The sequence below is a fragment of the Myotis brandtii genome, unplaced genomic scaffold (assembly GCF_000412655.1).
Source record: "Myotis brandtii unplaced genomic scaffold, ASM41265v1 scaffold84, whole genome shotgun sequence".
Classification (NCBI taxonomy): Eukaryota; Metazoa; Chordata; class Mammalia; order Chiroptera; family Vespertilionidae; genus Myotis; species Myotis brandtii.
The window spans coordinates 235,210-260,411 of record NW_005371410.1 but is presented as its reverse complement, the minus strand read 5'-3'; the positions used below and the strand labels follow the sequence as shown (position 1 = coordinate 260,411).

Sequence of the window (25,202 nt, the reverse complement as noted above, 5' to 3'; positions counted from 1 at the left end):
TGGGTTGTTTCTGTCTGCAGTTCCTTATTCTGATCTTCCACCCCAGTGAGGGGAAGAGGATGTGATCATGCGATCGCCAGCCAACGGGAAATTGTGAAAGGGACCTCACTATAGAAAAGCAGCCCACAAGTGCCTCAGCTCTCAGAGGAGGCTGAGCTTCTGAGAGGACTTGTCTGAGAGTGGACCCAGCCTTCTGTTTGTCCATCCAACATGGAACCAAAGCGGATCAGGGAGGGCTACCTGGTGAAAAAGGTAAGCAAGAAGTGCCACCTACACGGTGTCACTGGAGAGGGGGTTGGGGAGGATAGAGTCCAGTTTGCACTCCCTGTGCACTCGTTTTAGAAATGTTGAATGCTGAACCTATTGGGTTGAACTAGGAGAACATCGCAGCATGTAAATGTTCAGGAGGAAACCAGCACAGGTTCCACTTCATTCTGGTTCTTAAAGGTGAACTTCCCTAGCACAGGTGTCAGCAGAGGTTGAACTCGTGGGACTGAGAACTCCAGGCTACAGGGTCTGGAAGGCAAAGGTCTAAGCAAAATCAGTATGCTTTTCAAGAGCCACATACGCCTGTTATGACTCAAACTCTTTTGCTGTAGAGGTTATTTGGAGAGACTATTGAGTTGTTATTTAAATTCCAATTCCCCTCCTTTTTATTTTTATTATTTTTTTTTGAGGAGAGAGAACAGAAAATGATTAAAGATGAGCTGATATAATAATACTCCAGTTGTAGCTTATTACTTGGGCTTTCTTCTTAGAATTGGTACATTAAAACTCTATCTTTTTTATTGGCCTGAAATCATTCACAATTCTTAGTGAATTTATATAACGTGCCACTAAAGTGGTAGGTAGAGCACCATTTTAAAGATTGGAAAATAAGGACACAAGGGCACTCAGAAATGCTTAGTCTCACTGGTGTGGCATCAGGAAATTGAATTTTGTTAGTACTGTTGGTTTGTCTTCTGCTGGTGAGCGTATGCCATGTCACTGTGAAACTCTCCAGGATGTTGAGTTCACACTCAGGGCTCATTAGCATCCTGTGGGCAATACACATATAAATAAGTACACTCATACTGTCCCAAGTGAGCTAAGCATGTCAGAAATGAGCTGAATTCGATAAGGACCTTCAGATGAATGCCTACAGTGACTCTTTTAGGTTGTTTGTTGGTTTAACATTTTAGCCAAAATGTTCTACTTACAAGGAGGTTAAACAGGACACATTGCTGCCTGATTCTCTTTTAATTTAAAGCTGGAAGGGACCCTAGATCCTCTGGCTTCATTCCCTCATTAACAGAAGAGGAAATTGAGACCCGGAAGCTGGGTGACTGACTGCCCAAGGTCACATGGCTGTGACAGAGTTGGGGCCAGAAACCCACTCTTTTGAGACCTGAGTTTCTGATTTGTGGCCCTGAGCTCAGTCAGTACACCAGGATTTTCTCAGAGTAAACTTAATCTAAGCTAGGATTTGTAATGCATCTATGGTAGTGAGAGGTATGAGCGGATGAAGGAGACTAAGTAAATGCTCAGTTTATATTTTCTCCAGCTGGCCATCTTTTGAAACATCCTTTGGAAAAGACACACATATGTACACAAAGGTGTATGTAGATTCTTTGCAATAGGCACCAATACTGTTTTTGAGAACCAAAAATTATAAATGTTGACTTACTTCTTTCCTGATTGCTTCGGTTAGTATCCTGAGGTGAGCGGGTAAATGGAAACATTTTCTGCAAAGTTGTTTTGTTCAAAAATAATTTAAACATCTTGTAATAAAAACTGCTTTAAGTGTGTATTTTCATATTTTAAACTCTATAAATTACAAAAAAAGAAGACTTACTCTTTAGTAAGTGAGTTTGCTCCAGTAGAAAATGGGAATGATAGAGCTGGGGTTATGGACTTAAATTAATAAGTACATAGTTTTTAATTTTTTCAGATCATGGCCTGTAAAAGGCAATCTAGAAAATGTAACAAGAAAGAAAAATAGTGAAAGTTCATATTGATATTTACATCTTCAGTAATTTCTGCATTTTTCTCTGGGACCTTTTGCACACTCTGTATTGTAATGTATTAAGATTCCCTAATTTGTCATTTTTAAGAAATGCTTGCTTCAGAAATATTCTCTTGTTGGCTGCAGAACTACCCCCGAAGCCAGAATTTCCTGGGAAGGTGCTGAAGTTCTTAACTTCTTTAGATGTTGAGTTTCATTCAGGTACCTCATATATGGGGGTTAATTATATATAATGGGATATTTACTGGTTCCTGGCTTGGTTGCCAAGTTAATAGTGAAGCAAGGACCAAAAAAATCTTTCTCTGGCAAGGCTGTTCGAATCCTTCACTATGGTTTTTGACATTAAAGCATGACAGGCAATAATTTATGAATCTCCCTCCAAGCACGTATTTTTTTGTTTGTTTTTTGTTTTGTTTTTTTTTTTCTCATGCAGTTTCAGATTCTTAGGTGGTAATAAAAATATCTTTCTCCTTATTCTTCTTTTATGAAATAACTTTATTGGAGATAAATACGTTTGGGGTAAAAAAATACAACACTAGGAAAACTCTGGTGCAAGGATTTTGTTAAGTCAGAAATCTTGGGATTGGTAATCAATGGAATGTTTCTGCTTTTCTTTTGTGCAAGGAAACTGCCCACATTTCACAATTTAGTTTTCCTCCTTTTCATCAGCTAAGATCTTTAAATAGAGATGATGGTTAAGTAAAGGAAGAAAAATACATAATGTCATTTTGTAGCTTTTTCATTCTAAATAAGACCTGGATTTCCTTGCCTCAGAATCTTGTCACTAAAAAAACAAAAACAAAAAACAACAACAACAACAAAAACTAACAAATAAATACAAAAGTACTTAGAAGCTACTATAGGTCCTAAAAATAATTAATACTTTTCCTCTCACCTTTTAAGTTCTAGCTGGGCTAATAATCAAACCAACAGAGACAGATTAACAGGAGAAAATCAAATTTTAATGCATGTGCATGGGAATTCACATAAGCATGAAAATTCCATAGATAGTGAGTAGACATTGGGCATATATGACATTTTTGAGAAAGCAGAAAAGGAGTGGGAGACCTGGTCTTAGATTTCAGAAGTGAGATTGGCAATTCACAGGTAGTTGAGGAAGAGCACAATATTCATGGCAGGTGAATTCTTTTAAAAAAATATATTTTATTGATTTTTTACAGAGAGGAAGGGAGAAGGATAGAGAGTTAGAAACATTGATGAGAGAGAAACATGGATCAGCTGCCTCCTTGCACACACCCTACTGGGGATGTGCCCACAACCAAGGTACATGCCCTTGACGGGAATTGAACCTGGGACCCTTGAGTCCGCAGGCCGACGCTCTATCCACTGAGCCAAACCGGTTAGGGTGGCAGGCAAATTCTTGCTAGGCAACTCCGAAACAGTGGGACACTGGGTATCTAAGCTAAGGGGTACCAGCCTGAAGCCCTCCTATTCACCATACTTAATTTGAATTTGGTTAAGGCAGTCTCCTAAGATTCCCTTCCTGGAGTAGGTTTTTCTACCTGAACCTTTTGGAAAGGATAGTAGGGAGGGCTTGAGTTTCTTTCTGAGTCTTTTATTTCTCAGTAACCATCTCAAAATCAATATCCCAAAAAGGCAGCTTCAGGGTGGCAAACTTTGATTTCCTTCACTACCTGTAGCAGTCAGTTGCTCTACAAACAAGATCTCATGCAATCCTAAACACCCTGTACAATAGTGTCTTTGTCCCCATCTTACAGATGAGAAAACTGAGGCTTCACAGGTGAAAGGCCTTGCAAGTCTGAAATGGGGCAGCTGGGGAAAGCAATATAGAGTTCCGCTCAGCCTTATGTGTTGGGTGGCATAGGTTCTGCTCATGTGCATAAGCATAGCTTTAGAAAAGAGAAAGGAGCAGGTTATGAATTGGACTCTACCAAGTCACATCCCAAACCAACCCCATTCCTGGGAGTTTATGGAGCAAACTGTTGTTGATTGTTTGACAATCAACCCCACAGGTACTTCATGTAGCAGAACTGATCCCAATTGTGAGCTTAGAGGTTTGGGTGGTCTTTTAGGCTGGGAGAAAGCACAGGAGTTGGGGTGCCCAAGGACAAGCGGGTTGGACAGGAAAGAAAAGGCCCTGTGAGAGGTGTGGTTGTAGGAGGAAAGCCTGGGGTAAAAGAGAGAACAGGAGTCAGGGGTGTTGGCCTAGAACTTTTTTCTCACAGCTACATTGTCTTCTGGACACAATACCATGAAATAGTTTCCAGTGATTTGTACCCATTGATTCCCATCATCTTAATAACTAATAGATGTGGTGCTTACCTTGCAGCAGGGACAGATTTAAAGCATCAATGCACTTAATACTTACAACAACCCTACAAAGTGGGTACAACTGTTAGCCCTACTTGACAGATGATGAAAGAGGCTTGCCCAAGGTCACACAGCTATTAGGTGGCATAGTTGGACTGGAACTCAGCAGTGTGGCCTCAGTGTCGCAGAGAGCTGTGCCTAATCGTGTTACATGCAGCCCTCTTGGGCTTGGATTGCAGTGATTTAGATTTCAAAGCACAGTTGTCGTGATGGCTGGTACCCAGGATAACCTTATGCCAGAATGATTTCACAGAATTGCCTACAAAACTGTGTAATCCCATCTGCCTATATGCTAACCATTTTTGAGCACCCGCTACAACCTAGCCACAGTACTAAGCCCTTTAAGTATACCATTTAATGTTTATAACAGTGGGAAGTAGTACAATATTACCTTTATTTTACAGGTGAGGAGACTAATGTTTGGAAAAATTAAGTAACTTGCCTATGAGGACTGTCTTCAAATTTGAACCCAAATTCCTAAGATGGAAATCATGCTGTTAAGCACTCGGTACCATTTCTCTATTGCTTACCCAGTATGATTTTATTGGGAAATTATCCAACCTGGAAGATTTGATTAATGTAAAAAACATATTAGGGAATAGATTGGTTTCCTTGCCTTCAGATAATTTAAATAGGCACAAAACAACCATTTATCTGGGATTTTGTACAAGTGATTTCATGGATCAGGTTGGAAAACCAGAAGATACAATTTACAATGCAGCAGAAATAAGGATGTAATTTGATGCAACACCAACTTGAAGTAACACGACCATGAGTGTGGGAGAATAGGTCATGCCGACTCACAGTTCTGCTTTAGTTAAACACGTAGTTTTGAGCATAAGGTAATTTTCCTTTGAATTCCAGCTATACGTCAACATATGAAAAGAGAAGTTTGAGGGAAAGGAGAAGTTAAAGGAGGTGTCCTCACTCCCTGGGAAGTGACCTGGGAGGGGTTCTAAACAACATAATAAAGTTGCCCCAACCCACAGCAGTGAGTCGTGGCTTTTTTCAGTGACGCTGCTCATACTCTGCATCCTTCCATTGAACTGGAGGTGTCATTCAAGGTCACTCTCTCCCCCTGTTAGATGGTGAATCATCTAAGAGCAGAGACTGTCTTACTCATTTTCCACCCCAACACCCAGGCCAGTGTCTGAAGCACAGGAGTTGCTCTATCATTATTTGTTGAATGAACATGTCTCAAAGAAAGAAACTTGTCTAAATCATAGAAACCAAGGAATTGAACGCGTAGTTTTGAGCATAAGGTAATTTTCCTTTGAATTCCAGCTATACGTCAACATATGAAAAGAGAAGTTTGAGGGAAAGGAGAAGTTAAAGGAGGTGTCCTCACTCCCTGGGAAGTGACCTGGGAGGGGTTCTAAACAACATAATAAAGTTGCCCCAACCCACAGCAGTGAGTCGTGGCTTTTTTCAGTGACGCTGCTCATACTCTGCATCCTTCCATTGAACTGGAGGTGTCATTCAAGGTCACTCTCTCCCCCTGTTAGATGGTGAATCATCTAAGAGCAGAGACTGTCTTACTCATTTTCCACCCCAACACCCAGGCCAGTGTCTGAAGCACAGGAGTTGCTCTATCATTATTTGTTGAATGAACATGTCTCAAAGAAAGAAACTTGTCTAAATCATAGAAACCAAGGAATTGGGGGGTCCATATTACAGTAACTTATAATGTATTAAATTTTTTCCAATGGGGTATTCATTTTTCGGTGATCATGTTAAATATGTGCTAGAACTTTATTTATTTTTGGCTTGTAGGAGAGACCCAAAGGGATATCTTGAAATTGAGGATATCCACAGGGATAGTAAGGACAACAGCCTTTTTGGACTAGATGTGTAGAATCTGGGGGTTGAAAGGAGTATTAAGTATTAAAGTAACTTCTAACTGAATTTTCCACCTGAGGCCGCATTTCTTTTGCTATGCTGTTACCAAGCATGCTTGAATGCCTCTTGTGTCAGAGAACCCACTAATTTAACTTTCTCTCTTAAGTTATGCGTAAACTGTATTTTCTGAAACCTCCATGATCGATGACAATGTTTGACACCTTTGAAGACGGTCCTCCTCAGCTCTGCTTGTTCCTTTTTGGGCTAAAACCTACCCAGTTTCTTCAACAATTTCCCCAAAGAGATGCCATCCTGTCCCTCTCTTTTGAACAGGCTCTGGTTTACCTGCAGCCTTGAGGTTTCCTAAACGCAAGGTCATCCTCCAGCTGCACCTGATAAGCAGAGTTACAGGACATAGGTACTATTTTACTGAGCGCTTACTATGTGCTAGATTCTGCCATTGGCAATCTACATGAATTGTTTTATTTAATCTCCCAATAACGCTGAAAAATACGTAGTAACATTGTCCCCATTTGCCAGATGTAGAAAATGAGGTATAAGAACTTGCTCAAGATCCCATTGGTAGAATGTGGCAGAACTGGGATTTGAGCCTGGACCACCCAGCTCCAGATTCGTGGTCACCTCCTGGTTATGCGCCACTTAAAGTCAGAATATTACTGTCCTCTCTTTAGATCTTATGCTTCTATATGGCCTACAATGACTTTAGGCTTTCATATATATATATGTAAAATTGATTTCAGAGCGGAAAAGGGAGGGAAAGAGAGATAGAAACATCAATGATGAGAGAGAATTATTGATCAGCTGCTTCTGCACACCCCACACTGGGGATGGAGCCTGTGACCTGGGCATGTGCCCTTGGCTGGAGTTGAACCCGGGATCCTTCAGTCCGCAGGCCGACACTCTATCCACTGAGCCAAACCAGCCAGGGCACTTTAAGCTTTTTAAAAAATAGTGCACATCAAACTGCTGCTCATAAGGCTCCTTTTTGTCTTCTCATGCCCAGTTCCCCAAATCTTCACCAATATATTTTATAAATCTTTTAAAAAATCTTATCAATGGGCAGAATTATATCTTATTTAATTTTTGTCTCTTTGAGTACTATTGAAGCAGTACATTTTTATGTCTATTGAGCCTGAGTATTTCTTCTCTTGAGAATGGCTTATTTATATTGTTTGCCCATTTAATGAGTGTTTCTATACATTTTTGATGATTCTAAAAAGTTCTTAAAAACATGTTAACTTTTAATTATATGACATATTACAAATATCCACATTTTATTTTGCTGTGTTTTTTTTTAATGCACAGAAGTTCATTTTTAAAAAATATACAGTCAAATATCTCATCCTTTGAGATTTCTTCTTTTGGCATTATGCAATGTCAGACTCTTGTGCACTAAATTATACCAGTCCCATGATGATCAACAGCTGTTCCCTGGGAAACATTAATAAACCTAATTCAGCATCTAAAACCCACCCATTGTACATTGTAGAGGTCTTCTTCTATAATGACAAAAGGCATTACAGAAAAGTATAAATAATACCTCCTCACCACTCAATACTTCAGACATATGATTATATATATATATATATATGTATATATATATATATATCATATTATATAAAATTATAACCATGATTTATGTATAGCTAGCTAAGTGGTCTGAAAAAAATTGATTTAGGTTCCAGAATTACTCAAAGGTACATAGGAACCGAAATAAAGATGGCATCTGAGGGGAAGTAGAAAGAGCATAAAATTGGGAATCAAGAGACCTGGATTCTAGTTCCAGTTCCACATGTACTGGTCAGGTGTAATGTGCCCTGGACATTTCAGGATCACACTGCCCGGTTTGCTCTTGGGTGAGTGCCAAGAGGGTTGGGGACAGGAAGGGGTCAGTACAGTGGTAGTGGGGAGGAGGTGCTGTCGGTTTACTGCAGTGAGAAGCTGGTGGCTGTAGCAATGGCTAGGAGAAGAGAGATCACCTGTCATTCCATCATCCTAACCCAGCTAACTCCTACCAAGCCTGGAAGAAACTTTCCACTCTATGAGGCAGGTCTCATTTCCCTTGTTTTACAGAGGATCAGCCTTCTCAGTGTGCATAATGGCCCTGAATCCCAAATGACACATCCTGCTCTGAGAACTGACAGACCCCTGAGGCTACATTTGAATTAGGAGTAGCTTTACTTTAATTGCCTACAGGAGGAATGCAGTGCTGGCTGACCTCTCCCAATTTATCCCAATACTAAGGTCAAAACTGCTGAGTGATTGTGGCAGTTATTCATCTCTGAGGGGCCTGAGGTAGAATATACAATTTTAGACATGAAAGGTATTCAGCATCATTTAGTTCAACTTTTTGCTCCTAGCTCTCTGAGTATCGCTTTTATTATTTTCATTATTTTATACACCTGTTTCTATGTTTCCCTGAAAGTATAACCTAGATTTTACTATATAGTAGTGTCTTCTGTTGTTCATTTATTTATTCATTTTCCCCAATTATTTTGAAAAATTTCAAACCCACAGAGAAATGAGAAAATGAGTATGACTACCTGTATACTATTTATTGTTAACACATGTTCGCACTTGCTTTATCTCTCATATCTCTGTATTTCTATATAAATATACACACAATTTTCATGAGAATAAGCTGCGGACATCATGCTACCTCACTCCTCAGTAATTCAACATATATCTCCTAAGAATTAGGACATTTTCCAGTTTGATGTGCCATCTTGCACTCCTGCCCACCACATATGGGGATTCCAGTTACCATCCTTACCAAGTCTTGCTGGTCTTAATTTTTGTAAATGTTAGATATTCTAATGACGTGTAGAAGTATCTCACCATGCTTTGAATCTGCATTTTCCTAGTGAATAATGATGCCAAACATCATTTCAGATACTTTTTTGATAACCTCTTTTTAAAATATATATATATTTTTATTGATTTCAGAGATGAAGGGGGGGAAGAGAAAGAGAGATAAAAAACATCAATGATGAAAGAGAATAATTGATCGGTTGCCTTCTGCATGCCCCCTACTAGGGATCAAGCCTGCAACTCAAACATGTGCCCTGCCCGGGAATTGAACCATGACCTCCTGGTTCATAGGCTGACAACCACTGAGCTGGGCTGGATAACCTCTTTAGTGAAATGCCTCTTGCAGTCTTTTTCCCATTTAAAAAATAGATTTTATTTTTCTTATTGATTTGCAGGAACCCTTTATATTCTGGATATAAGTTTCTCTCAGATAGATGTAAAGCAGAAAGACATTTAACTGAAATTATTTCCTGTGTTTGCAGTGTCTGACCTTCCCCATTTTTTAAGAAAGGAAAACAGTCTAGTGTTAGTATGGATAGTCATTCTTCCTGTGCAAAAAAGAGATAGTGGGTTCTAATTTTAAAAGTTCTTTTAGTAACTAAAGTAAAGGAAACACTTGGACAAGCAAAATGATACAAAATGATAGTCCCACAAGTACTTAACCTTTTTGCATAAATAGACTTCCTTTTGGGCAACTGACCTTAATATAGAGGCTCTTTGCATTTTAAGATAAGCCGCAAGGTCTTCTGGGAGCTGGATGATAATTCTATTTTGTGGAAGTCATGACAGGGTGACCTCATGGGTCCAATGGTGAGAGGCAAAGAACCTTATTTTCCCAAACTCTCCCAAAATATAGACAAAAAAGAGAGACTTCTTTGATTTAGTCAGAACAGTTAATGTACTGCTACAGGGGCAGTTGACATTAGTCCAAACTGAAAACTTTTCCAGTAAAGATCTTCCTAAAAGCATGGACAGCAACATTCTGGCATTACAGACCCTTTTTCAAGGGATTTTCATACAACTTAGCCATCCTGAACGCAAGGCTGCTGTCTGAGTTTCTTCTTGACATTCACATTCAGATAAAATCTTAGACCACAGGATGGAAGAAACTGCAGCTAGCACGCCACCTTTATGGCCTCCATACCTGAGGCAAACACAGCTGTTGGATCATGTCACTTTTCCCATGAGTCCGGCCTCAGGCATTGGCTACTATTCAGTCTGTGCTGGCACTTGAGATAGAATCTATTTGCCATCCCTGAGTTGAACTGAACACAATGGGCAGGGGTGGGAGCAGAAAGCCAGCCTGAAATGCACAAGAAGAAGAGTAGAGATCCATCCCATATTCCCTTGGTAATGACCCATGAGAGGCTTATGGCTGATTATGGACATGCATACAGTTTATCTTAAAAATATTTTTTTAAAGTTCCAGAAGAATGGCAGTCCCTTCTCCCTTGAAGGCTGCTTGCCTAGCACCCTGATCACACAAATGTGAGTCACCTGAGTCCACACTGGTCAACAGTAGGCTATTTACCAAGTCCTACCTCATCTATAGAACAATTTTAGAAAATATTGTTACATGACTTTTTGTTGTCATTACAGGGGAGTGTGTTCAACACCTGGAAACCCATGTGGGTTGTATTGTTAGAAGATGGAATTGAATTCTATAAGAAGAAAAGTGACAATAGCCCCAAAGGAATGATTCCTCTGAAAGGAAGCACTCTGACTAGTCCCTGTCAGGACTTCGGCAAAAGGATGGTGAGTGGACATTAATAGCCACAATGAATGGTTGGTCAGACACTGACCTTTGAGCCTGTGCATAGCCTACAGTATGATTGGTTCCCCCCGGACTAGTTCCCTCACCACCACCCTGGGCATTTGGGTCTCTCTTGGCCAAGTACTTCCAGGACAGGGTTGGCTCAACTGCTGTGCTTCATAAGGGACCTCAGCCCCTTGAAAAGAGTGATTCCTAATGGCATGTATTTTTATTTTTAGTTTGTGTTTAAGATCACTACAACCAAACAGCAGGACCACTTCTTCCAGGCAGCCTTCCTGGAAGAGAGAGATGGCTGGGTTCGAGACATCAAGAAGGCCATTAAGTGCATTGAAGGAGGCCAGAAGTTTGCGAGGAAATCCACCAGGAGATCTATTCGACTGCCAGAAACCGTTGACTTAGGGTGATTTTCTGTGTTTGCTTCCTTCTACCCCTTCTTTTTTCCCCTTTGAGGAGATGTTCCAGGGCTTGCTTTGGTCACCTCTGAAGGCTGTATTCACCCTTCCAGGCCTATACTGGCTCTTGGTGTACTAAGATGTTTACCTGGATCTGAAGGAGTGATCATGGCTTCTCCAAGGCCTAGCAGCTGAGGAGACGAAGCTACTAGAATATAGATTCCCTCATTTTGGAAAACCTTGGAGAAGAAACCTTGGCAGAGAAAGAGATCCAAAGAGATAGAGACAGAGAGATAGAACTTATTGCATTTATGAAGTAGCCATAATAAGCTGGTCTTTAAAGAATGCTCCAGGATGTCTGGGTAGGGAGGAAAAGGCAGGGGGTCTGCATCCAAGTATGCAAGGTCTTGAGTTCAAGTGCATATATTCACACTGTCAGCAAGGACCAGTCAAGGTGAACACCCATCCTGGGCAGAAACCCTGGTCTGGTTTAATGTCCTATGACGTTGGCTGGCTTGGAATTGCAGGTGGTAGTTGTTGTCTAAAGGTTGTTAGAGGCTCACGGGAAAATTCAGCCCCTGACAGGAACAGGGCTCCTTTCTTTCTGCATGTTTCATATCTCCTTCTATCACATGAGCTTTTTTTTTTTCTAGAAGAATCATTGCTTCCTGATAGTTTTGCTTCTATGTCGAGTATAACCTGAAATAGGAGCCCAGTCAGAAAGTATTCCATGTTGGCTGCTAAAAATGTTCAAGAAGGGTTCTGTTTACACAATGTGGTTGTCCCTGAGAGGGACCAAAGACAAACCCTTTCAGCAGCCTAACACAGGACTTGGCATGTCACAGGAGTTTAATAAGTTTGTACAATGAGCTTGGGGAGACTTAGAATCTTCTCTCACCAGCAAAGTTTTTGGGTAAAGACCCAAGAACAGGCTCCTGGTCTAGTGCAGCTGCTGGCTGGGGGCATCAAGTGAACACATTTCTGGTCTTGGCTGTCAGAGCTAAGTGGGAATGGTGTTTGTGCTATATGGAACCACATGATACATGAAAAGGGCTTTCTGGTTACTTGCTGGCAGTTTCTCTTATAAGGCTATCTTGAGTTTATTACTTCAAGGACAAAAATGAGAACTTCTCACTATTTTGCTTTGTCTCATAATAGAATAGGAGATAAGCTTAGCTAAAACATTCGCTTTCTTGGAGGCAATGTCTAGTCTAGATGGTCTCTTAATGACACTTGAAGGACTGGGATGTGAAAATCAAGGGACCTTGAAGATTAGAGTGGAAAACTGGCCCTGAGAACCTTAATTTTTGCCACCTAACTTTCTCTCTCAGGCATTGGGACTTAAATCAACAAAGAGCTCAATGAATTTAAGAACTAATAATTATCTCCCTGCTGCATTCTGTTGAATGCCATGCTGGACACAGAATTATGCAAATATCAACTCTGCCCTTTAACTACTTGTGTTCTGGTGGGGAGATTAGGCACAGGGGCCACCTGAGGGGAGAAACTTATGTTCTTGGCCAGCTCCTCAAAGTCCCTGCGAGGACTTGCCATTCTGAAGTGCTCCCCACTCATCCATCTGTTTTCATCTCTGGGCAGGGCTCTGTATTTGTCCATGAAAGACACAGAAAAAGGAATAAAAGAGCTGAACCTAGAGAAGGATAAGAAGATTTTTAATCACTGCTTCACAGGTAAAAGGCCTTGAAAGTCTGATATGGGGCAGCTGGGGTAGGCAATATGGAGTTCCCGCTCAGCCATATGTGTGGGGAGGGGCGTGTGTAGCAGGCTGGGTAGATGGGGTCATAGGAGGATGACTGGTGAACATGAGAATTGAACTTCTCCAGCATGGACATAAAATGAAGGGTAGAAAAGAACTTTGTTGTCCAAGATATTGTTTTGGAAATGCCAGCTATATCAATCAAAGAGTCATTTTTTTTCTCCCAAAAAATGGTATTATGTTAAAATAGACACAGAGCTGAATAAAAGAATAGACAGGAATCAAGATATATAAGACTTAAGTGCAAGTGGGTAAAGAACTATTTCTTTAATGATGCATTGCTTCTTAAAGAACTTACAGATTTAAGAAAAGAGAAATAAAACAAAACCCTTTACATAGTTCCGTTGGTTTCCGGGTAGCTATCCCACTGATTTTGTTTTTCCTTCCTGGAATAACAGGGAAGGTGAGACAAGTCAGACACGTGGGTGCTCTGGGGCTTTCCAGGGGCGATGGTCAGTGGTTTGTTCTTTGATTAGGAGAGTTAACCTTCCCTCTGATGGCTCCATCCAGGTAACTGTGTCATTGACTGGCTGCTCTCCAGCAAGTCTGTTCGGAATCGCCAGGAAGGCCTCATGATCGCCTCCTCACTGCTCAACGAAGGGTACCTGCAGCCTGCTGGAGACCTGTCCAAGAACGCAGTGGATGGGACTGCTGAAAACCCTTTCTTGGACAACCCTGATGCCTTCTACTACTTTGTAAGTGAGAGAAGCTACTTAGCTACTCTTCCTGTAATGGAGACTGCTCTGGGCAGATTCGAGGCTGGGCCACCCACATGTGTGAAAGAGAGGCCCAGCCCTCTACCCAGAGTTGTTAGCTGTTCTTGACTTGACAGCTGTCCCCCAGCTCAATGCCTGCCACATCCAAGTGAGTCAGTTTAAAGGAAAATATTGTTTACTTGAGTAGTTTGCTTTAAAATGACTTTCAAAGCTTTACATCTATTCTTATTCTAAGCAATAATTCATTTATAAAAACAAAGAGGATAGAGCAATGAAAAAAAAAATTGCAGCCTGCATGGAGCTGCCTTTCTAGAGGAGATCCATAAAATCACATTATGCTGATTGTATATTTTCTCAAATATACATTCAAATATTCAATTTAATGCAAAATGTATGCATTGGCACTCCCTCCCCCAGTCATCTGTGTTACCACAGATGGGGAAACACAGGATATTACACAATGTGGACCTAAACCTGGGCCACGTGAGAAATCCTGCAACAGTGAACTTCCAGGGGAGTTTTGGCAGTTTTGTTTCTATTTGGGGTCAGAGCACAGAAGTTAGGAAGCTACTTAAGAGCCTTTTACAAAAATGATGTGAATGTCCCGGGGAGAGTTTCATTTCACTTTGGGGGAAGTTCCGCTGTCAGCATACATATTTTTAAGACCTCTAATTTGGCTGCTTATAGCCATTTAAATGTGGGATTCTAAAAATATCCAGCCACAAGGTCCAGGCCAGGCTTATTTCCTGTTTAATGTGTTACTGAGTCCAGGGTATTGGGCTAGAACCTCTTAAGTCCTCTCCATTGAAGGTCTTAAAAAGTGGCTCCTCTTTTTCTGTATGATTCATTGCTTGCTTATAGCTGAGCAAAACCCAGCTCCCTGCTGACCTCAGGGGTTGAGGCTGGGCACCTGCTCTTGGTCTTCTCAAAGTAGAAGAGGGCTGAGTGGCAGAGATCGTAGTGGAGGTCTTGTTGTGCAATGTCTTATAAAGTAGCCAACTCTACTTTTTAGGATGTGGCTTTGAGGTCTGAAGAGAAGGAAGGCTTTGAAGGAAGAAATGTGCTGAGCTAGACTTAAAATATGTGTAGCATGGGGAACCCAAGAAAATGAAAGGATATCAGCAAGATCACATGAGTGGAAGGAGAGGAAGAGCATCTAGATTCTAGAAACAAGATTAAGGGGGAGGGGAAATGAGATAACCAGGGACAGCCTTTATTTTTTTATTGTTTATTTTATTTATTTATAATATTTAAAAAATAAATCTTTACTGTTGAAAGTATTATGTATGTCCCCATTTTTCCCTCATTGACCCCTTCCAGCCCATCCCCTCTGCCCCAGGCCTTCACCACTTGATTGCCTGTGTCCATGGGTTATGCATATATGCATACAAGGTCTTTGGTTGATTACCCCCACCCCCTTCCCTCCGAGATCCAAGGACAGCCTTTAAAGTTCAGGTTGGGATATGAGCCACTGGAGGAGAAGAAGGAGCCTACGCCAGTGGCTGGAAGTGGTGCAGGGTGTGTGTGTGTGTGTGTGTGTGTGTGTGTGTGTGTAAAGATGGTACACATAGCAATATGCCTAAGACTGGTAAAATAAACTTGTTATTTCCTTTCCCAATAGCCAGACAGTGGGTTCTTCTGTGAAGAGAATTCCAGTGATGATGATATAATTCTGAAAGAAGAATTCAGAGGGGTCATTATCAAGCAAGGATGTTTACTGAAGCAGGTGAGTGGCCACTACTGTTCCCTTTTAGCCTTTCCCTCTTCTCAGGTTCTTTTCATTTCTAAACCACCAAACTATATTTCATTTGGCTGATAGTCAACCAGTAAATGAAACCAGCAGACTGAGAGATGGACAAATAGCTTGGTAAATGATCAAAGTGGCATTAAGACAGGAGGACCGAGGCAGACAGGCAGAAGATGCATCTTGAAAAAAGGAAACTCTCTTATCAATATCATGGGAAAAAGAGATGTTTCAAAAAAAATTGTTAGCTGGAAGAAATCAGTTGCCTAAGAGATGGCATGGAAAAGACAGATATTTCATAATAAAAATACTTCCATTTGCTTATCCCTCCCCCTCCGCTTGCCCCCAAAGTAACCAGGAAACAGGAATAAGCCATACCCAGAGGAGGAACATCATATATGCTTGAGAGCAAGTAAGTGCCATTCCAGCCTGTGGGTAGGACATAGTGAAACCAAATCCAGGGCATGCCTGAGGCCAACTCTGCAGAAGCAGCAGACGAAGGTCAAATCCAGTGAGAGGGCATGGACTCAGTCCTGGGGGGAAGTCATGTGCAGTTCCCAAGTGTCCGCGGGTATAGGCTAGCATTAGACTGGGAGGCAAGGGCTAGGTGAGCTGAAGAGCTGTAGTTAGTTACCAGGTGCCAAGGCATGAGATGCCAAGAGTTAAGGGCTGGGGCGAGTGAGAAAGCCAGGGCCAGCACCTAGTAGAGGCAGAAGCAACAGGAAGACATGGGAATATCAGGATGAAATCAACTGATACTAGCACATGGTGTCACAGAAGCAAAAGCTGCTTTATGAAGCCAAGGTTTTGCCCTCTGGTTGTGTTGTGAGCTGTCTTATAGGCACTGCTCAGCATGTAACAGGGAGAATCTGGTTGCTGTAAGGAGATTTTTGTGCACTGTCTATATGCCCTGTGGGACGGAGATTTGACTTACCTCGTAATGGACCCCTGAACTTTCAGGGCAAAGAAGGGAGAACCAATGTTGAGTATATATTTACTTTTAGAAAGAAGGGATTTGGGCTAGTTGAAATTAGGTGTAGACGTGGATTCAGAGTTTCACTAGGGGAAGTGGGGCATTAGTGTGGTAAACTACCTTAACATCAGGGTCCTAAGAAATAGTACAGCAAGGATTTAGAAAGATTTCACAGACTCTTGTAATGACTTTTATGACAGGGTGACCAGTGACTAGATTAAAGGAAAATCATAGGAGCAAGACCAGCCTTATATAGGGAAGATGGACATTGCTGGCTTCCTCTTTAGTTTAATCCTGGCTCTTTGATTATAGGTGCTGGGAGGTGGCCGTTAAGACAAGAGTTCCTTAGGAGGGAATTTCATTGTTTTCTTACGTTGTTGATACCTTGTATAATTCTGTATTGTTATCGGCTATTAATGACTGTTCTTGAATTAGTTGACTTGAGAAGCCCTAGTCTAGAGAGGAGCCCTGAGAAAACTGAACGTGAGGGTTGAAAAGGGCTGAACGAAGTCTGAGCTGGACTGCCTAAGTACCCCAATGCAGGCCCTGGAGGGTCAAAAACTGGCTGAGGGTAATGGGTGCCTGAGTGCCTGTTGAAGACAGTGGGGACCAGAGTAGGCGTGCTTCCATGTTTTCCTTCGCCTGCCTTTACTCGGCCTTTGCTAGCTACCGTTTAGCCTTAGCTACCGTTTACCCTGTTGATGCACACTCTACTCCTCCAGAGACCTGCTAAAATTGCATGCCAGGCCAATTATATTAGAGTCTCTGGATTTTATAGCTCCCATTGGTGTGTGGCCAGGCTGAAACCCACAGAGCTAGCCTTTTACCTAAAAGCTAATTTATCCTATTATCAGAACACTACTATTTAAATAGCCATCCTTATAAACCTCCTTTAAACATAAACAAAACAGAAATCTATGTGCATTCAGGAATTTTGTTCTTTTACAATATTCTTTCCTCTCTTTTTTTGGAGGCAGGTGGGGAAAAGAACAAAAACCTCTTCTGTTTGAATTGACAGGCCCCTTTAATGTTTCCTTCCTCTTAGTTCAGTGGTTTATATCAGAGTCATCTGAGGGAATTTTAAAAATGTCCTCTTTAAGTGGCACAAAAACTAACCCATTTTGTGTCTGCTGCTAGGAGTTAGCAACCATTAACCTGCATAGAATGCTGATCTTGAAAAAGGACACCTGTGCTCCACACCTTAAGGCTTAAATGGTGAAGAAGCAGTGTCCAACTGGAGTCAGGCCCCTTCCTCCCCATCTTTTCCTCCCCACTTCTCCCATCCCAGAGGAAAAAATTCTACTTGGGGGAATGTAACAAATTCGAGGACAAATGAGATTGGATTATATTCAGTATAATCTTTTAAAATATAATTCATTCTGCTGTGACAATGGATAAATTATCTGGTTTCTCAACCAATGTAGATTCTTTGATGAGGAAGGACAATGTGTTATACGTGTATGTTTTTCTCATATCTGCTGCAGAATTCAGCATCCTTCTTGGTCTATAATAGGCAAAAAACATTTGTAGGATGAATTAAATAAAATGTAAGTAGATTACTTTGACAGGTCAGCAACAATTCTTGGAAGCCCTAGGCACCCATGCATTCCTTAAAATCCCTCAGGAAATGCTCATTAGATGAAAGTTGTCCAGACAGAACATCAAACTCTTCAACTTGTCACATTGTGATGCCAGTGAGGGCTTAAATGGATATGGTGGTGGCCAGGGTTGGCTGATTTCACATATTCTTGCTACCTTCCTCTTCCATTGACTCATGAGAAGTTGGTATTCACCAAGTCATTTCATAAGAGGATATGCCACATACACAGATCAGGATAAAACAGTGTGGGCAGAAACTTTAGTTTCCACATTTTATGGGCAACACCAATTAAGGCAAAGAGCAGAAATTCATAAGAAGAGCTTTAGAAGTCGATGCTTTGCAAAAGCCATTCTGAACATGAAATAGCAGATAGAAATATTCTGTATTCTCCCATATGACTTCACAGAGTTCCTGGCTTCAACCTTCATGCCAGTAAAAGACTCTTTTGACACGAGCTCCTTGACCAAATGATTGGCCAAATAACTTAGACCCATTCTTGAAAGCTCCCTTTAAACTCCTCTGACATGGAATTATGGCACTGTTTGCTAAAATTGTAAATGTTTCATTGCTTTCTATACGCACACAATGAAAAAATGTTGGGAAATTCATTTATGTGCCTGTCAATGTGTGGAGTGTTAGAGAACAACATTCTTTGTATTGGCAAGATAGAAACTCCATATCTTTTAATCTAATACAGTATTTTTTGGCTTCTGAGTTATTCAAGTCATTTGAATTTCTGTGGGAAAGCATGCCATCAGTTTTATCATGACATTTTAATAAAATGCTATAAGCTAATTGAAATAACTGGGTAATTCAAGGCAATAGACATAAAGCACTCCCCTGTGTTAGGCACAGTGCTGGGCATTGGAGGACCAAAGACAAACAAGACACAAATTCTGCCCTTAAAACCCACAGTCCGAACAGTGTCAGTGTGTAATTCTATTGGAAAAGGCCAAGTTCTATTCTTCCTTCTCATCATGTCTGGCACAGCAGCGATTCCTTCCCATTTCTTTTGCTGCTATCTGATGTTAGTCCCTGATAATTTTATGCCTGAATTGTTGCAATCATTTCTTAATGACTTTCTTTTTACCTTATTATCTTGCCCCTGGTTTATCTTTAATTTAACCAGCTAGTTCATTCTGTATGTTGTCACCACATCAATCTTCCTAAAATGTGATTGTAATCTTTTTACTTTTGACTCAGCAACAACCCCACCTTTTATTTTTACCAAGTCCCTTTCCACTTTTCCAATCTTGACTGGACTGTTCCTCATGACTCCTGCCTTCTAGTCTGACTGCTCTTACTGCTGTTTTGTTGTCAATTGTCTTCTTACCTACCCTTTTCTCACCCATGTGGATAGGCATAGGTCTTTATAAGACTTTCTTTGACATCCAAACCCCAAATTACATATCTCTCATTTAATTTTTTTCAAATCCATTATCTATACCAACTATTTGATACTTTATTTTCCCACATAGACTATAAACTCTATGAAGAGAAGGGACATGTCTTAAATTAAATCTCTTTATAGCCCCCACATTACCTAACATAGTACATTGCACATACAGAGTACTGTTTTGTATAATATCAAGTTGGAAGGCAATCTTAGCAATAATTTAATCTATAGTTTAATGATATCCAAATTGTTCATGGGCCACCGTGCTAACTCTCTGACAAAGATCTGAGTTGGGGCCTGGTTCTCCTAGAATTAGTATTTCATCTTTTTTTTCAATTCAGCCAAGATTTATTTGGGTGCTATGTATACAGAGTGATGCCAAGAACTCATCATTCCTTTTCTTATGTTGTTCCTGGATATAGGGGCATCGGAGGAAGAACTGGAAAGTGAGGAAGTTCATTCTGAGAGAAGACCCTGCATATCTGCACTACTATGACCCAGCTGGGGTGAGATTCTGTGGCCAATAAGCCCATTCGGCTGGAAGCCTCCACTGCATCTGCTCATGGGGCTTTCCACTCCCATTTCTGCTCTGCTGATATCCCCTTCCCCTCTTCGCCCTCCCACTTTTGTTTTTCTGCCACCTGTCTCTATGGTTTTCTACCTCCTCTTATTTGCAAAGATTTGAGATCTTAGACTTTGAGGCATAAGCTCAGGGATGGAAGAAAATATCACTAAATTGTCATTTATTAGTCAACTCAACAGAATTTGTTTTATTTTCCCTAATCTAATATTTTCAGAGGGATTCAACCAGTTCAACACTTTGTTCCTGGTTTAATATGCAAACAAGTGTTAGTTTCTCTTTCAGGCCAACTTGGATGAAAGCATTGTTTAAATCTAGGCGCGTAGACTGTTGAGTATCCAGAAGGGGGCTTTTCCTCAATGAAATGAGCCAACTCTGAAGTGTAAAGACAACTCCATCTGGATTGGGTCCCCAGCCTCTTTGGTTCCCTCTCGTGAGGGTTAGTTGCATGGGGCCAAGAGCTCCGGAAACATGCAGTTCTCTTGTGGGACATGATGATTCAGCCTTTCCACCTCCCCTCCCACTTTCTCCAGATATGAAGCTAAGATTGACTTGTGTCTCCTCACCCCATCTCCCCGGGTGAGGTGGTGGGTGGGGGACTTGGAAGGGGTGTCTTTTAATTTCTTTCCACTCTTCTCTATTTTTGGGGGCCCTGATCTATACCAGAATGAGTGTGTGGCTTTGCACTGACAGGATAAGGTATATCCATACCCTGTACTTTGGAAACATAATGAAGGACTCCTCTCTCCTCTAGGGGGAAGATCCCCTGGGAGCAATTCATTTGCGAGGCTGTGTGGTGACCTCAGTGGAGAGCAACCCAGATGGTAAGAATGATTTTTGTTTGAGAGCGGTGTATCTACTTGGGTTCCCTTCCACTCACGGGCATCCTGAGCCAACAATTATCAATCATTCGATTAATCAGGCATAAGCATGAATGAAATTCTGTTTAAAAATCTGGGAGAAACCAAGAGCTATTCTTTCCCAACTACTGCCCTGGCTCTGTGGGTCTTGGGGAGTTGGAGAGATTTTGTGGATGCTTTGGGTAAATCTCTGAGCAATGCTGAGAAAAATTCTTCACATTAGAACTGGCTTAAGTGGAGAAACTTGTTACCTCCTGATGCGTGTAACTGAGCCATGACATTCCTTAATGGGAGCCTTTTACATACCAGGAAATCTCCCACAACCCAAAGAACATTTGCAGTGTGTGGAAGGTGTACCTGGGTTATCGTTAGGTCTCTGCTAGTTGGTTAGCGGCATGGCCTTGGGTGAATCACCTAAATAATCTGGGTCTTAGTTCTTCCTCTGAGAATGAGAGGTTTGCACCAGATGACCTCCGAGTCCCAGATCACAAGTCTATGATGTGGTGCATGGAATAAGCATGTTGGTGTAGATTGACTTCTCAGGTGTGAGGAGGGGTGGTATCACTGTGGAGGTGTGGTTTGGACATCCAAACCTTGATTTTATCTGGTTGTTTTGGGTTTATGATGTTATAGAGATAGACAGAAAAACACTACAGTTGCATAAGCCTAGATTTTTTCCCCACTACCCCTGCTTACTCCCTTCACCCCATAGAATTCTGCTTTAGTTTTGGGGTAGGGAGCATCTTGCTTTTTGATTTGAGGTGGAGATTTTAAGCCTTGTCACAGTATTGGCCAGTTTACTGCCTCCAATCTTTCAGCAGAGACTCTAACTTAGCCCTTGACAAAAACAAGTTCAGGCTAGTCTGGTGGTATTGGCGGTAGGCCTGGCTATCTATCTATTTATTTATTCACTTACTTATTTATTTATAAATTTTAAAATGTATTAGGGTCAGCCCTTGATTTATATTATGAGTAGAGGAAATATTCATTATACACTATTAGAGGTTACTTACTACTCATATGCAAAAGTGAGAAATTTAGTTTGTAAAAGAAAACGTTTCTCCTTGAGTGTTTCAACTTATTTCTTAAACACACACACACACACACACACACACGATCATACTATGTACCTGTCCATATAAATACTATCTATAGTTATACAATAAATATATATGATCATACAATGATGGTAAGTTTGAAAACCACACATTTGATTTTCTTAGAACACTTAGGAAACAGGGATTTCCTTCCTTGCAGAGGAGGGTGAGCTAGGTGGCCTCTCTGATGCCCATGGGCACTGTCATTCCTGTTTTCTTTCACCAGCTAAGAAAAGTGAAGAAGAGAACCTGTTTGAGATCATCACGGCTGATGAAGTTCATTATTTCTTGCAAGCGGCCACCCCAAAGGAGCGCACCGAGTGGATCAAAGCCATCCAGGTGGCCTCCCGGACTGGGAAGTGAGGACACACCTGCAGCTCCTCCTCACCCTCCAGAGGGAACCCCCCAAATAAGCTCGGTCCAGGATCTATTCACTTCTGGAGACACATCAACAAGAAAGGGCCCAGGGCTGGGAACTTTTCACCTGCGGGCATTCTAAATGTAACTAACCACATGCCAGGCGATGTGCACCTGCACCCCACCATATGGCTCACTGCAGTCTCTGCTACTCTTCGTGTCCCCCAAGCAGATATACCAAGCTATGTGGAGTTGGCACACAGCTTAATCTCTCAGGCCCCTGGTTCCTCTTCTGGAAAACGAAGTGAAAGCCTTGAGGTCCTCCCTAGCTTAAAACCCCAAAGCCCCATGATCCTAACACCCCCCCCCCCATCCAGCTGCTGTCCCTTCTTGACTAAGTCTTGGCCTTCAGAACCCAAAACAGCTCTTCCCTTTATAATCCTTGCAACCTGTACTAAGAGGACTAGGCACAAACCACGTTTGTTCTTTTCCACTTCCTTCCGTTGCCCTTGGCCACAAGATTATGTATCAAAATGAAGGAGACCTCTTTTCTTCCTCCCTCCCTCTTCCCAGAAACGTCCTGAGAGCCAGCAGTGCAGCAGTGGCTTTCAGGGTGAAGCCTTCGTTCACGTAGGCACAAACCACGTTTGTTCTTTTCCACTTCCTTCCCTTGCCCTTGGCCACAAGATTATGTATCAAAATGAAGACCTCTTTTCTTCCTCCCTCCCTCTACCCAGAAACGTCCTGAGAGCCAGCAGTGTGGCGGTGGCTTTCAGGGTGAAGCCTTCGTTCACATACTAGAGCCTGGAAGGTTATCATGTCTTCTGCGAAAAAGACCCAGGGAGGCCTGGAGTAGCCGAGGTCTTTTCCATGCCTTAACGCCGCTCAGAGCAGGCGTTTTCCACTCCCACTCGAGGCTGGTCTGAGAGGGCCTACCTTTGTTTCTTTCAGGAGCATTTATCTATCATTTATTACCATTAGGATGGGGAACTCCACATCTTTGAGATTGTTTCATTTGAGTGTTTGCAGGAAAAAAAGTCACCATATGGGTTCCCTTCATGGTTTCTCTCCATGGGTGCAAGGCCTGGACAGCTGCCTGGTAATGTGTGCCTCCAACCCCAGCTCCAGGGTGCAGGGGCTGGACCGCAGGCAGGCAGACGGGGTGATAGGTTCATATAAAGACAGCACTGAAGGGACAGAGCTGGTGGAGGTGGCGGTCAACATGGTTTGGTGCTTTCAGTTCTGTGGTGAGTGACATTGTGGTTGTGCCTGAGCTTTAAGCATCAGCTGTAGCAGCTCCTGCTGGGCCTCATGGACCCACTTTCAACCAGACTGATCTGACCTTGATTCAAATCAGGGACCGGTTTCCAAATTTTGTTCGTGTCCACTCACTGGTGATCCTAATCCAAAACTGAGAGATAAACTGGGGTGTGTGCGAAGGTGTATTTCCCAATTTCAGATTTTTAATTCTAAGGCCCCAGTGAAGAAAGGAGAGTAGAAAATTCTTCCTAATTGTATCAACTCTCTTCCCTCCCCCAATTTCACACAATATCCATGAGGCTATTCCTAGTCCCAGATCGTTTTAGCAAAGGCCTACGGGCAAAAGACTATCTTTCTTCTGATTCTGTAGTAAACTGTTTTCTTAGAACAAGCACAGTAGTTTTTCGATATTCAGTGTTAAAAGTATTTATTAATATGGAATCCACGTTATGTTTTTAAATAAATATGACTGTGTTTAGTGTCTTTTGGATGTGATAACTCTGATGTTTTGCCTCCCATTAACGACTCTCCTTTTCTACAACCCACTTCCATTTTCTGAGGACAATACCATTTATAATCTCTCAAGTTATCCCGATGACTCTATGATTTCAAAGTCAGTCTGTTCTGGGAATAATAAAAATAGGGGGCAATAAAGATAAACCATAAGCCTGGTTCACTAATTTTTAATTTATGAGACCTTGATTATAATGTTCAGGCAAACAAGAGTCCACAAATGGCCATTAGCTATTAAGAATGCAGAAAACTATTTGCATCAGGGAAAAATAAGTTTCCTACTGGAGGGCTGCTGTGTGTGGTTGAGCAGATGTGTGCTGCTCAACCCCAGGAGGCACTATTCAGACCGGATCCTAGGTGACTGGCGCCCCTAGGATTTTCATTACACAATCTGCATATTTGGATACAGTCGTCTGCAGAGAATGCAAAGTGTTATCATGGCTTCCTCACACAGCAACTCATTCTTCCTGGTGGAACAAAGGGGTCACTTTTCAAAGTCGATATTTCGAGTCTAGGTATAGATGTTATACCTGAACCTCTTTGGCTAAGAAGTCTGCCCAGGCCTTCAGGCTAATGATAGGTAAATCCACGTGGGTCCTAGCCCCAGAGTGACAGACTTTTCCCTCAGTAATGTGGATGAAGGAATATACAAGCTGTCAGTTTCATCTGAAGAACATTCAAAACCAAAAAGAAAGGCTGCCTGGCATTTAACCAGGATTCCAATTTAGATGGGAGTGGGGTAAATTGTAATATAATCCACTGTAGAAGAATTAAGGAAGTATATATAAAGGAGAAAAATGTCTTTGTGCATCATGTGATCAACAGAAAAATAAAGCATTCGATCTGAAAAATCTAACACCTTTGTGGGGAAAAAATAGAAGGGGGCACTGGGAGGTGAGAATCTTACACGCAGATGGAGAAGACAGTGCTGATTCAAGGAGAGATGTTCAGTGTCCCTTGTAGACACACACAGACACATACACACAGACAGCAACCAAAGTCTCCCAGTAGAGGATGACTTTCCAAAGCAGGACGAGGAACTTCCTTAGATTAAAATAACGAACTGTTCCCAGTGCTACACAGAGCACTGGCGTCATTTCCTTTGATTTGGGGGGAGCCTACTATAAACGAGCCC

At 41.7% G+C, this 25,202-nt stretch overlaps 1 protein-coding gene across 1 annotated transcript; it reads left to right on the top strand.

Moving 5' to 3' along the window:
- The first annotated feature begins 30 nt into the window (after positions 1 to 30).
- Positions 31 to 22,913, top strand: PLEK (pleckstrin). The gene is made up of 9 exons (XM_005884535.2): positions 31 to 252; positions 10,628 to 10,783; positions 11,021 to 11,202; positions 12,794 to 12,885; positions 13,482 to 13,666; positions 15,309 to 15,413; positions 19,823 to 19,906; positions 20,735 to 20,804; positions 22,164 to 22,913. Exons 1-9 carry the CDS (start codon positions 211 to 213, stop codon positions 22,298 to 22,300), a joined length of 1,053 nt encoding a protein of 350 aa, XP_005884597.1. The 5' UTR covers positions 31 to 210; the 3' UTR covers positions 22,301 to 22,913.
- Positions 22,914 to 25,202: the final 2,289 nt, after the last annotated feature.

Bases quoted from the DNA above. Each gene is read 5' to 3' on its own strand.
- PLEK (XM_005884535.2), top strand. From the start codon at position 211: ATGGAACCAAAGCGGATCAGGGAGGGCTACCTGGTGAAAAAG. The intron at 12,886-13,481 runs GTAAAAGGCCTT...GGCTCCATCCAG, and splicing joins TTTTAATCACTGCTTCACAG to GTAACTGTGTCATTGACTGG. The intron at 20,805-22,163 runs GTAAGAATGATT...TTCTTTCACCAG, and splicing joins AGTGGAGAGCAACCCAGATG to CTAAGAAAAGTGAAGAAGAG.